Below are 14,072 nucleotides of genomic sequence, written 5' to 3'. Positions count from 1 at the left end.
CAGGGGACGCCTTGGTTTGAGGTGAAGCCACCTCCTCTTCCGCCGACCTCATTTGCAGAGGTACGGCCGACATTATTGTTGTTCCCGCCGAGGCCTTTTTTGAGGCACTTTCTTCATGAGAGGAAGAGACTCTCTTTCTCTTCCTCTCCCTTTTCTTCGATTCCCTCTTCTTAGAAGGGATTACCCTCTGAGAGTCATCGGGAATATGGACTTGTCTTCTCTCCTCGAGGAGCCGGAGAGCCTCCTCTTCGCAGGGGACTTCATCCAGCCCCTTTTCCGCCGTCGCAGAATCCTACAAGAGAAAACTTAGAAAGAATCAAAGAAATCTAATATAGTTCGGGAAGAACGAAGAAAGTTATACCTTTGGCGGAAGAGGTAGAGGTTTCTCCGCGGGCCGTTGGATGGCCCCTTGAGCAAGTCTCATGACACTGAATTTTTTCATGAGTTCCGGGTCTTTTGCTCGAAGATTTTCCTTGGCTATCCCTGCAAAAACCATGAGTTAGAGGCAAGCAGATAACAGAAAAAAGAAGGAAGAAGTCCGACAACCCTTACTCCGATCGATAGCCAAGCTGATGCCGAATGCTGAGAGGAGGTTTTCATTCTCCAACTCAGGACGACCGGGTATCCAGTTGAGCTGGACGTTCATGGGTTTCCTTCCCAGTTGAACGTCCATCTTTGCATACTCGATTATCACCGCGTCGCTAAGAGAACATTGCGGGATACCATTATTGAAACCCGAAAGGTTGGGTTTGATGTCGAAGGAAGTCTTGATATTCCATCCTTCCGAATTATAGAGGTAGGCAAATTTAGTCCTATACCCCTTTTGGTTATCAGGGAGGTCGTGGACTATCTTCAGTCCACGACGATGGGTAAAAGTTATCCAGCCGCAGCCGTATGATTGAGAATTACATAGGCGGGCTCTGAATATATATCTAAAGGCGGTGAGTGTTGGTGGCACGGCCAAAACTTTGCATAAGATCAAAAATGCCACCATACAACCCCAGGCGTTTGGGTATAGCTCGGGCACTGAAACGTTCAAAAACTCTAACACCTCCCTAAAAAACGGGTGAAGAGGAAGCCTAAGTCCTAACTCAAAAGAGGGAAAGTATACAGCTATACAGTGTGGGGGAGGAAACCTAACAGTGTCATAATTCCCCGGGGTAATGATGTTTATGTTGTCTTTCAAACCCCATTTTTGAGAGATGGCTTCCCGACGGTTGTCTAGATCTCTCTTAGTCTGTAAATCAATGAAGTAGTTTAGGGGCCCGCCGTTTGGAATGTAGAATGGAGGAGGAACTGGCGCTGCACTCTCCCTTCCGGAAGACTCGGCTGATCCTTCAAGGTTTTCCATATCTACATACAATAACCCTTCCAGGTCAGGATTTATTCGCGGCAAGTAATTGGGAAAGAAAGTAATGCTCACTTCCCAAGGAGCAGTTTTCATAATCTCCGGAGGGTATATAGGGGATACAGACGACTCATCCCCGGCTTTTATTGGTTCATAATGGGGGGTAATTCTCACCGAACTACTTTCGTCCGAATCATTCATTAACAACCCCTTTTTATTAAGACGCCTACGTACTATCAAAGGAGTTTCCGGCAAGTTAGTAAAGTTAATGTCTGAGTTAGCTATGGTCTCTTGAGTAGCCGCGACATCCATGTTAACAAGAATCATAAAGTAGTAGGCGAAACTTGTAAAGAATAGAGACTAAATTCATGAAACGAATTCAATGTCCTAGGCTAACATTCAAGAATAATTTGAAGAAATTCAAGAACAAATCGAAGAAATTTAAGAACAGTTTGAAGATTAACTTGAAGAAATTTGAAGATCTGGGAAAAAATTTGAATACCTTTGAAGAATAGTTGGAGATTTGTCAAAAACTTGATGAAGATCTGTCAGATGTCTTGAAGATCTTCAAGAATTTGTCAGAAGTATGAAGAAAGGATGAAGATTGTCAGAGCGTCTCTCTCTACTCTTTTTCCAGCAATGTAAAATTTGAAGGAAGTAATGAGAATTAAGTGAGAGGGAACTGTTCCAACCACCCTATTTATAACAGCAATAAATGCCTTTGGGACTTGAGTACAATAAATGGAAAGAAGAATCCCAAACGAGAGCCGGAGAAAAGATAAGTCGGATTCCCCATGAGGGGAAATCGTTGGGAACTTTTCTAAGTGTTCAACGCGTTTCGTAAGGTCTACAAGTCGGACCCTCAATAGAAGGGAAATATTGAAAAATCTTTTAAGTGTCAATTCTTAACTATAGCCGGGAGATTGATAACTCGGATCCCCAATGTGGGGGGAACATCAAATTTCTCCAAGTATCCAGTTAACCAACTTTCGGGCAACCGTCGGGTCGATAAGTCGGACCCCCAAGGAGAGGGAGAGTGGAAATTTGTTCCAAGTCTTCCAACATTTGAGTACGTCCGGGAAGTCGACAAGTCGGACCTTAAACTGCACCTCCAAGAACGAAAAATGTTTCAAGTATGCAAAGTTACGCATTCAGCTATCCGACTTATGGATACAGCGAATGTCATGCCGCATTACTTTTGCTCTAAACCTTCGTATGTATGAGGTGAAATGTTTCAGAAAGTCCGTATGATTGATAAGTCGGACTCCTTGGAAGACTGTCATATCGTAAAAAACTGAGTATGGTATAATCTGCCTTTATCCGTATGATTGAAGACACGGCCCAAATGCCCCTTCCGCGTCATAGGAAAGTTATGGATATGTTGTGGTTCAGTATTGATAATATTCCGAAAAGTCGATAAGTCGGACCCTGAGTTACACTCCAGAATGAAGGCGAATTATTCCGTGATGGGGTGTCCGCATGGTCGAAAAGTCGGACCCCCAAATGGTCCCAGTTAAGGTAAAAATTCTAAGTACGGGAGAAATGCTTCCGTACCCTTAGTGTCATCCGTGGCTTGGAATTACTTCAAGTTTTCAATTCCCCGCTACATCGATAAGTCGGACCCCCTAAGTACCTCAGTACAGAATAAACTCTATATTCAAGCCGTGTCTTCCATACATATGGCTCATTTTAGCTAGTGGGTCAGCTCAAATATGTCGCGGTATCATTTTTCCCTTTACCCTCCGGCTTGAAGCATTGATGAAAAGGAAGGTAGATCAGGTCAAACCAGCATCCGGTCCGTAGGGTCTGTAAGTCGGACCTGCCTTGGTGGTATTCTCGTTCGAAGATATCCAGGTCCTTGGAAGATCCGTGTGGTCGATAAGTCGGACCCTCTTTGGGGCTTCCTTATCCAGAAATATTTTAAGTATTGAGGCTTCCGCGGCATCAGTTGGGCACATATCAGGATCCGACTCCCACATCTATTCTTCCGAGGATAAATAAAAAGGATAGTCAAAGATATTCCGCGGCATGCCGGAAGCCGCGGCTTTGAGAGTGTTAATCATTTTTTCTTTACTTTGAAGTATCTCTTGTGGTTATTTTGAAAAGCCGATAACTTCTCCATTATAACTCGGAATTTGATGTGTGAACTATCGATTTGAAGCTTACGAGCCAAATTTTCCTAATCCGTCCGAAGATCTGCCAAATTGTGGCCATGTTACTCCTTATGAGCTTTTGAGTATTTTCTACAGTCATGTTTCTTCATCAAACCGAGTCCGACGGACGCGTATTTTTCCGCATAAAGGAAGATGTTTCTGATCGCTGGGGCTATTCCTCACATCCTCCTTCATGCGTGGGGCTAAATGTCATGGTACTGTTTTTTTTAATTAATTTATTTAATAAATAGCATCATATTACCGAAATACCCTTTGACCTTTTCCGTTGACCTTGACTTTCGGTCAATGGGCTTTTTCTGGAAGTCCCATCTTCCTTGAATGGCCCATGGGCCAGTTACCTCTGAAAAACCATAACTCCCCACTCTCCCACAATGCATGGCTCTCCTTGTTTCAAGATAAGTAACTGCCCACTCTTCCCATTACTCCCACTACTCCCATGATAGTTCACTTCTTCTGCAACTTCCTTTCCATCATTATAAATATGGGTAGCCATCAAGAAGGAAAGATCAGAAAAAACATAGCCTTTGTAATATCATTGCTCTCACCCTGCTTCATTAACCTACCCAAACACTAGCAATCTTAATCCCGACATCTCTTCTTGCATTCATTATATAATCGTTCATTCATTTATTTCCGATATCCACGTTCTAACTTGAGCGTCGGAGGGGTTTTCCGGGAGATCACCCCCCGGACAAGGCTAACAAGTTGTTTTGCAGGAATTCCAGCCACTTCCTCCCACAAATTGCTTCTCTTAATCACACTTCCACTAATCTTTAGGTATTTTGAGTATCTTTCGCACTTCCTCGTTTCATTACCGAAACAAGTACAAATTTTAAATTGTTTAACATATAATATAAAAAAATATCTTTAGATTTATTCATAAGGCGATATAAAAATGAATGTTTTGTTAACCTTATATTAGTACTTTGAACTTACCCTAAATAAATAATTGTGTTGTCCATGACTATGGAGATTTAATAAATGATACTAATGACTAGCGATGAAGTACTATTTAATATTGGAACAAACAATTGCACACGAAGCAATTTATTCAAATATAAATACACGGTAAATATAAGGAGTTTGCATCATTATCCAATTTTAAATATCTGATTTTTAATTTTTTTAAATTAGAAAATTCGGATTGATTATCTAGTTTAAAATCGAATATCGGATCAAGATTTGAATTTTAGTGAAGCCGAACATCCGAATGTCCAATTTGGAATTTTTTAACTTATTTTTTGAGTTACTTTATTAGAATAATTCTATTTAGGCTTTAAACACATGCTAATATTTACAATTTTGTACTATTGTTAAGTTTCTTGACTTATCTATTAGTTTAGACTTTTGAACACCCAACGATATTGTCAAATTGATTATTATTTTACACACAAATTGAAATTTTTATTAAAGAAAGAAAAAAAAGTGTGATTAAATATTTTTGTATACAAAAGCGCAAAATATTAAAGAGATATTTTGAAAAAGGGATATATATATATATGGTATCGGACTTGACATAAATCGGATACCTAGATTTCAAATATTCGATTTATATGGATCAGAAAGAGATCATAATTTTTAGTATCCGACAAACAGGGTGTTCGGATTTTCAAATCCGAATCAATCTGGTATCCGATGTTGGACAATCTTTAGTAAATATCTTAATCTTTATAGTTAATCATCCTTATATCTAAAGTTCGAGTTTTTCTCTTCTTTATTAAATTAATAAAAAAAAAATTTAACTTAATTTGTTCTAAAATCCAAATACATCATAGAAAGAACCAAAAGATTAACCTTAAAATTTTATCGTTGTGCACCATGAATAGTCTTCAGTCTTCACTACAAGCTAGCCACTAGTGCTACCAACAAAAATTCTGTAATTGAATGCTATGTCTTTCTCTTACAAATTGAACTTAAAAAAAACTTAAACTTACCTTTTAGAAAGAAAAGTACTCAAATTAGATTAATTTGTAATTAGTTATTACTTATATTATTCCATTTTTTCAATTTTTTACATTTGCTTTTAAGCAATTTCAAGCATTATTCAACTTTCAATTACAATAATTATTGTTTTACCTTTTATTTATTTTTTTTTTTATATTTGAGTAAGAAAAAACATAGTTAAGTTGAATTTTATTTGATTTTTCTTAAGATAAAATAATTTTTTTCTATTTTTAGTCGTATCTAATCAAAGATATCAAGAATTGAAACAACTATATTTAATAACGTAAAACAAAAAAGTTTAAGATCACTTTTTTTAAACCATAGAAGTATTAAAAAGAAGCTTTTTACCAATCACATTAATGATGAAAAGGATATATATGTTGGGGCAACAATAATTTAAACAAAATTGGTCAAAATCTCAATTTGAGAATGACATCCATTAGAACACACAAAAGAATAATACGTTTACCAAAAAAGTTTTAGCAAGTAGCCATCTTGAAAGACTAAAATCATTTCTGGCCTTCGATTTCAAACGAAAATATTGTTTGAGGATGTATTATTATAATTTAATTAGTATAGAAACTCGTATAATATGTGAAATTCTCAGTAATTTATATAAAAATATAATATGGGAAAATTTTATGTGGTAGCATTGAACATTTATGAAACGTCAATGATAGCACTTTGTAAGAATTTTCCACATGATAGCATCCATTTTATGCCTTATCTAACTGCCGTAGCATTTTCTATTAAATTCTTGTCAATTTCTGTTTAATTCACTATTTTGACATTTCTACCCTTATTAAGTGTTGGTTCTTGTTTTTATAATTTGCCCTAAATATTTGAAAACGTTGATGAATTAAACGTTAAAATGGTGAATTAAACATTTGAGAGCATGTAAAAGGTTTAGGGCAAATTATAAAGACAACAACCAACACTTAATAAGTGTAGAAATGTTAAAATAGTAAATTAAATGAAAATTGACAAGAATTTAAAGAAAAATATTATGGCAATTAGATAAAGCATAAATGTTACTATGTAGAAAAATCTTTAAAAAGTGCTACCACTGACATTTTATGAAAATTCAATGCTACCATATAAAATTTTCTTATAATTTAATTGTAGAATAAATAAATAATGACCTACAATGTTGAATATTGCAAGGATATAAAAAAACAGATATTGTAAAAGTTTTTGTGAAGTTTTGATATTAAACATCAATACAGCCAAAATTTTCATTTTAATTTTTTAATGACCTAAATAGATTACGCAAACGAATTTTTGCCTTTTAAGTTAATTGTAGAATATAAAAAAATTGTTCCCTTATCAAAGAAATGTTTATTTTTTCTTTGTTAATTGTAGAATTATTAAAGAAATTTATTAACTGACTTGAATAAGTTGTCTAAGATCAATGCATAGTTAATACAATTAATCAATCTAGTCATTATAAAATTTATTTTTAAAATTTGATATTGCGGATTATTTTTAGAAAATAATTTGAACAAAAAGGTTGAAAATATCTCTAAAACTTACTAACTTAGAGACTTGAACTATGAAAATCTCACTATCTCACACCAAATAATTGTATAAGTGGAAAATCAAATATATCACTTATAAAGAAAAAATCTTGAGTTTGATCCACATGTAGCCTACCTTTTGTCCTACACTGTAATAAAAAATAAGAAAATGATATATACAATCCTAAGGGTTGTATATAAGAAAGATTCTTGTATATTCTTTTACGTAATTTATTATTGTTTTTGCTTTGAAAATATAAAATTTAATTATATTATATTATTTTATTATTAATTTTTTCTCGGGAATTTGAAATAACTATAAAAAATATTAAATATTCTAAATTTTCTATATTAGATTCTATGGAAAACCTAAAATTATTGATAATAAATATAATTTACTAATTTTTATTAGGGCTGTCATTACCTTAAAAAATAAACTAAACAACTTAAATAAAAGACTTAATTATATACTTAATCTCTTAGGTTTAATTCAATTTAGAAAATTCCAAAAGATGAAAAAAAAACTCTTTTAATGAGATAGGACAAAACCACTTGTATAGTTGTATATCACAAAAACTTATTTAAATGAAATTTTCAACTGAAAATTGGCTGGCATTGGAAATAATGTTGTACGGAAACTTATAAATTTGACTTCTCTTGGACCATATTTAGCATAGTGCGTAAAGAGACTTCCAAATTTCATTTCATACTCGTTTGATTCATATGTGATTTAAACTTCCATAGGAAATTACATCAAAGTGTTTGCTGTTAATCCATTTGAATTTGTATTTTCTTGGAAAATAACATGGGAATTTCAATTCACCAATCCCTCCATTCAGGGATAAATTTAGGAAAGTGTGAGGATAGGTAAATGGAATACTCTCAGATTCTATATCTTAACTGAATCAACTCGATTATTATTTTTTTTATTATACTTATTAAATTCTTTTTTTGAATAATACCTAATTCATTAATATTAACATAACAACTTTAATCAAATATAATTCAAAATTAACAAAACTACTATTGTTGCATATGGCATCTGACAATTTTGAATATCCTCTTTCACATCACTATTTGACACAGCCTTTTACGAGCGCGTCTTTCGATTTATTGTAGTCTTGAGATAGAATTGAATTCGACGTAGCTGATGATAATTGCAATTTTAGTGTCTGTTGCATTATCGTATTAATCTCTACCAACAAATCAATTAGAAACCAAACTTCATGACTCCAAACTCTCACGATGAGAGAGATCAAAACTTAATACATGGGTAGAATCAACCCAATAAATGGGTAGAATAACTCTTCTATAGAGAGAAGACATTTTTATTCTAATCATATAAAAAAAAAACTTAAAACAGAAAAATTAGAAGCTTACCATCAATGAAAAGATTAATGATAATTCTAAACTAATTATGAAGATTATGGTTGTTTCGAAGAGACGAGATAAAAGAAGAGGGAGGCGGCTAAGATATTCACTTATCTAACTCTTAATTCCTAAGTTGTTAGATTTGAAATTTATTTAAAGAACATCTTAAAACTTAATGGAATAAAAAAAAATGCTTTTTTAATTTTAGATTATTAATTATATTAAAGTAACATATTAAATTATGTTCACTTGTTATTTTTTTTAAAGTAGTAGGTATAATGTTTTGTTATACATCAGGAATTAGATAAAAACAACGTCTTAATTATATTAAAATAACTCATTTAACTTTGGTAGCTTTTAAATTTTTCATAGCAAAGTAACTTGAACAAGGTCCACTAATTTCATTTGGGTCTCAAAGTGAAAGATACAAAGAGACCTTAAAAATTTAATGTGCAATAATTAATGTAATACACGTTTTATTTTGTAATGTTGATATTTTAACTATTTTATAAAAAAAAACACTAATAACGTATATTACACAGAAAAAATATAAATTATACCAAAATTTAATTAAGTTAATATCAATTTTATACATGAAAAAATATTTTTTAAGTCCTAAATAATTTAGAGGCTTGGGTGATAACCCATTTTGCCATGACCCATGATTTTGAAACAAAATCTAATATGATTAATTAAGATACAACTCATTCACCACTTATTCACCATAGTTAATAAGAAGGTGATAGTCTGATAGAGTCGAGATTGAATAGTATTTTAGAAAACCTAAGTAGTTGTAATTGTAATTATTAATAATAATAATTTTTATACTCCACCATATTGCAATGAAACTTGACTAAAAAATAACATATAAAGTCTCACTTAGAATCTCACTAGACCCCAATGTTTCTAGTCATCTTCCACCTTTGAACACCCTATATATACCATTCTAGTACTCTTACTACTAACCTCTAAGAAAACTTTAAAAATATTCATGCATGTTCCCAAATCCTTCCTAATTTCTAGTTTGTACATGAAAAAAAAAGACTAAAGAAAACATTACAATTGGTAATTGGTATACACTATAGTTATTGAAATGTCTATTTCTAGTGATCATGTATCATTATCTCCAAAGCAACTATGGTGGTTCTTTTCCCAATATTCACCCGCCGGGACGCCGGCCCGTGATGGGATTATGCCCAAAAATAGCCCAATAAGAATTCAAGTAGTGAGCCCAATGTTAAAGGCTGTTTCAAATATGCATAGTTACTTAGAAGAAATAGTGGGTCATGATCATACAAAAGTTGATCCTCAAGATGCTTGGCTTCCTATAACTGAATCAAGAAATGGAAATAAATATTATGCTGCTTTTCATACTTTATCTACAGGAATTGTTTTCCATGCTCTTCTACTTCCCTTTGCTTTTACTTCCCTTGGTTGGTAAGTTTCAATATTTTTATTTTACATTAATTGTACATACCCAACCATCAACTCAATTAATAGGTTAATTAAACTAATTATTTTGAAGTTGTAAAGTCTATTATATGTTATATATACTTGTTAATCACGGCTTTAAGACAAAAGCCTTTTGACTAAAAGTATGACTGCAATATAAAGAGAGAAGTTGGTGAAATTTAAATCTCTTATATTATGTTCCGTTGACTCTTAATACCGTGTATTATAATAATTAAACTGATAATTAAAACTTAAGATACATAATAAATTCAAGTATTACTATAGAGATTATTGTATGTGGAAGGATAATTTCAATCAAAAGTATTACTATAGAGATTATTGTATGATACCATAAATTATTCAATTAAAAATTTAAAGTGATCACTGCAGTTCCAAAATATGTTATATACTATCTCAATATAGAAGTATATGGATATATGGACTATGGTCATTCTATAATAATAATTTTGACTAATCTATCATCTCTTACCTAAATACCTAATACTAGTTTATGCATCTACATAGTATCAATAGTAGTTGTCACCTCTCATAAAAGTAGAACTCCAACAACAAATAGTTACTAGATTTGGTTGGTACCATCATGTCTCACTTTGAATAGTTCTTTAGAATTTACACATAATTGGTCATTTGGTGCAACCCCTTTTTTTTGAGTGTATTAGAAACCCATATTATCATGAGTTGAGGTTTGAATCTTATTTACCATCTTTTAAATGCCATATTTAACATTAACTATAAAAAGATATATATTTCATTCATATTTTTATTTTAAAAGACTCTTAAAATCCCAATAAATTCTTTATGGCTTCTTTAAAAATATGAATTTCATTTTCAAATTCATAACCCAAATCCATTGTTTGGCAAGTTTTGGAATTGATCAAGTTTTAATGAATTTTAACTCTTTTAAAACTAGCCTCATTATAATAAATTGAAAATGACAATACATAGACTGTTAATTGCAAATATTATAAACCCGTCAAATTTTTTTCACTCGCCTCTTTTCTTTCTATTTGATATATGCTAAAATTTAATCCTATAACCTTAAATTTCTTACTCCTAGTTTCCTCCCTCCTTTTTAATTAAATCATGCACTTATTTTGATTTTGTAATTCTCTTCAATTTCCTCTTAATATATTGTTAATGAAGTAACTATTGCGAATGAATTTCTCGAGTAATTCAACTTTAAAATTGTTGATTGAATCCTCTCTATTTTCGAAGGTATTATCCTTTTGATCAATAACCCTTCTTAAAGTTAATGGAGATATCTTATTGAACTTTTTTATCATCCATAGAAAAATGAAGAGGCAAGTCACAAGTGTGGTGTTTGCATTTTATAACTTTTACAAAATAAGATCGTACATGTGGACTAAGGATAATTTTAAGGATTCCCAAATAATCTTTGACACGTAAATTTAAAACTGAAAATTACAATGCTCTTTTTACAACAATTTTTGAATTTACAATTCATGATTTATAATTTTAAAATTCAATTCTAAATTTTCAAATAAATTAATAGTTTCAAAACACTAAATTTATTAGATTTGAGATGACTTTTAGGTCATATTGATTATGGAAATTATAATCACGCCATCCTAATATTTCCTTATTCTTTTTGTAAACAGGATTTGGGGCATTACTTGTTTAATATTGGGCTTCACATGGCAAATGTATACAATATGGTTGCTAATCCAATTGCATGAAACCGAGAATGGCACACGTTATAGTAGATACCTACGACTCTCTATGGCTGCCTTTGGTGAGCTTCATTCTATCCCAATTATGATATTAAGGAACTTAGTTATAAATAGATGTATTTTAAAAATAGATCCGATAATCTAATATGCACTGGATATTGAAATTGAACTTGATTTTGACTGTACACGACTTTAAAATGAATCCAAAAACTATTTTCTTTTTGATAAAGAATTCAAAACTATTTAAAACTTAATGTGGACATAAGAGCCGATTTTAAACTGATCCAAAATCATACTGATAATCAGAATGAATACCTTTAGTTATAAATTTATATTGATAAGTAATATGCATGCCTATATTATAGAAGTGTGCTAAATGCTTTTTTTTAAAATCTAGCTTTTTAAGAAATAAATAATTACTATAAGACAAAAAAATACCAACTTGATTTTAAAGGAGTTAACAACAACAATCATTCGACTCATTCAATTTGGTTAAAGGACTCCATTCTACACATCCTTATTTATGTACGAATTGAGAGGCTATATTTGACGAATAATTGACTGCAAACATCATATATAACCGTAAAAGTTATTTTATTACAATCTATTATAATCTGTAATAAAAAAATATATAATATCATTCAACATTCTGTTATCAAGATTTTATTTTCTTGTAAAAATTTTATTTTTATGAAAGTATATTGCTTTGGAGTTTCTTGAAACTTTTGAAAATTATATGTTTATATCTATGTATTGTACTTCTAGAATGTGGGTGTTTTTTCTTAATCGAATAAAACAAATATTGAAATAGAAAACGAGACATTATGTATGATATTAGAACCATAATTGAGGTTGAGCATATTCATGGTATTTTCCCAAAAGAACAAAAGTGAGGAGATCTTAGAAAAGTCTCTTGCCTTTACACGCAAGAAAACTATTCAGAATTTCCACCACTATAATTCAATAATATGAACCAAATTGAGAACCCAAACTTTTATCCTTCACAACTTTATTTAATAATATATTTTGTGTGTATGGAATCCCGTACCTTTAGCTTTTATTTATTTACCTAACTTAAAAGTATATGTAAATTGTTAGATAAAATTTTAAATTAAAGGAATCTTATTGGGTTAGTAAAAGTATACGACAAATTTACTTTCAAATACAAAAATAAGATATTTTCAATGAAATAACATAATAAGAAAATGAGACATTTGTGTTGAGATAGAGATAATATGATTTTTCTATTTTAGTAAATTCTTTCTAGTTTTCGTTTAATGGTTAGCTTTTTAGTCTATTTATTTATAAATTTCTGACGTATTAATTGTCTTTTGAATTATTGGTCAATCAACTACTTAAATGAAACATAATTAATAAATCACCTTTAATTAAACCAATTAAAGTAGTTTTTCTGCTAACTTTGGAGAACTTAATTTGCCCAACCATTATTTTTTATAATAAACAATCAAATGACAATAACTAATTTTATTGCTATTTGATCAATTAAAATCCACAGAATTTGTGATAAAAAATTGTCCGAATGCGTGGATGCAATTAAGTTGCTTTCTAACTTTATTAGTCAAAAGAAAAAGAAGTACCGATAAACAAAAGTAGACTCACTGTGACTATTAATAATGATGCAGGTGAAAAGCTTGGGAAACTGCTCTCCTTGTTCCCAATCATGTATTTATCAGGTGGCACGTGTGTGGCACTCATCATGTTTGGAAGTGGATCCCTCAAGAAATTCTATGAAACTTTGTGTGGACCCACTTCTAACCCACTTTCTACTGTTGAATGGTATATGGTCTTCACTTCCTGTGCTGTCCTTATGGCTCAGCTTCCTAATCTCAACTCTCTTGCTTTTGTTTCACTCATTGGATCCGTTTCTGGTGTCGGGTATTGTTCTATCATATGGGTTTTATCCGTATGTAAAGACCGACCCATGAATGTGTCCTATGGGTCGAGCCGAGCTGAGTCTGAGGTGTTTAGAGTGTGTGAGGTTGTCCATGCTATTGGGATTATTGCTTTGGCATTTAGAGGGCACAATTTAGTTCTTGAAATTCAGGTACAATATATATCTAATGTCAAATCATTGTGGACTTTGCCTGTAATAATTATGTATGCATGTTTGTGGATATAGGGAACAATGCCAAGCAATATAAAAGAACCATCAAAAATAGCAATGTGGCAAGGGGTCAAGTTTGCTTATGTCATCATTGGAATGTGCTTGTTTCCCATTGCAATTGCTGGATATTGGGCCTATGGAAATTTGGTTTGTTCAAATATTTATATGCTTTTTCAGTTTCACAAATTATTGGCAGGGACGGTTTTTAAGTGAGATACATTATATATATATATATATATATATATATAGAGGTTAAATAGCCCAATTAATACAAAGTAAAGAGGAAATAAGAATATAGGCTTCTTATTTTGAAGTTGTCTCTCTGAGAAACAGTCTCTCACAAAAATAATTGTTTCAGTTTTATTAAGAAATAAACCTTAAATGGACCAATTATTTTTAAGTCTTTAGTTTTAACGTTAAAATGATCAT

The 14,072-nt window shown here is 31.8% G+C and overlaps 1 protein-coding gene across 1 annotated transcript in view; it reads left to right on the top strand.

Moving 5' to 3' along the window:
- The first annotated feature begins 9,277 nt into the window (after positions 1 to 9,277).
- Positions 9,278 to 14,072, top strand: part of LOC130797439 (lysine histidine transporter-like 8) — a 5,952-nt gene continuing 1,157 nt past the window's right edge. The window contains exons 1-4 of the mRNA XM_057660019.1: positions 9,278 to 9,791; positions 11,447 to 11,580; positions 13,162 to 13,583; positions 13,659 to 13,790. Of these exons, the coding sequence (XP_057516002.1) occupies positions 9,448 to 9,791; positions 11,447 to 11,580; positions 13,162 to 13,583; positions 13,659 to 13,790 (1,032 nt within the window). The 5' untranslated portion in view covers positions 9,278 to 9,447. The remainder of the gene's footprint in view (positions 9,792 to 11,446; positions 11,581 to 13,161; positions 13,584 to 13,658; positions 13,791 to 14,072) is intronic.

This window comes from Amaranthus tricolor, chromosome 13 (genome assembly GCF_026212465.1).
Source record: "Amaranthus tricolor cultivar Red isolate AtriRed21 chromosome 13, ASM2621246v1, whole genome shotgun sequence".
Taxonomy (NCBI): domain Eukaryota; kingdom Viridiplantae; phylum Streptophyta; class Magnoliopsida; order Caryophyllales; family Amaranthaceae; genus Amaranthus; species Amaranthus tricolor.
Note: the sequence above shows the minus strand (reverse complement) of the source record. Positions and strands in the feature narration are given on the sequence as shown.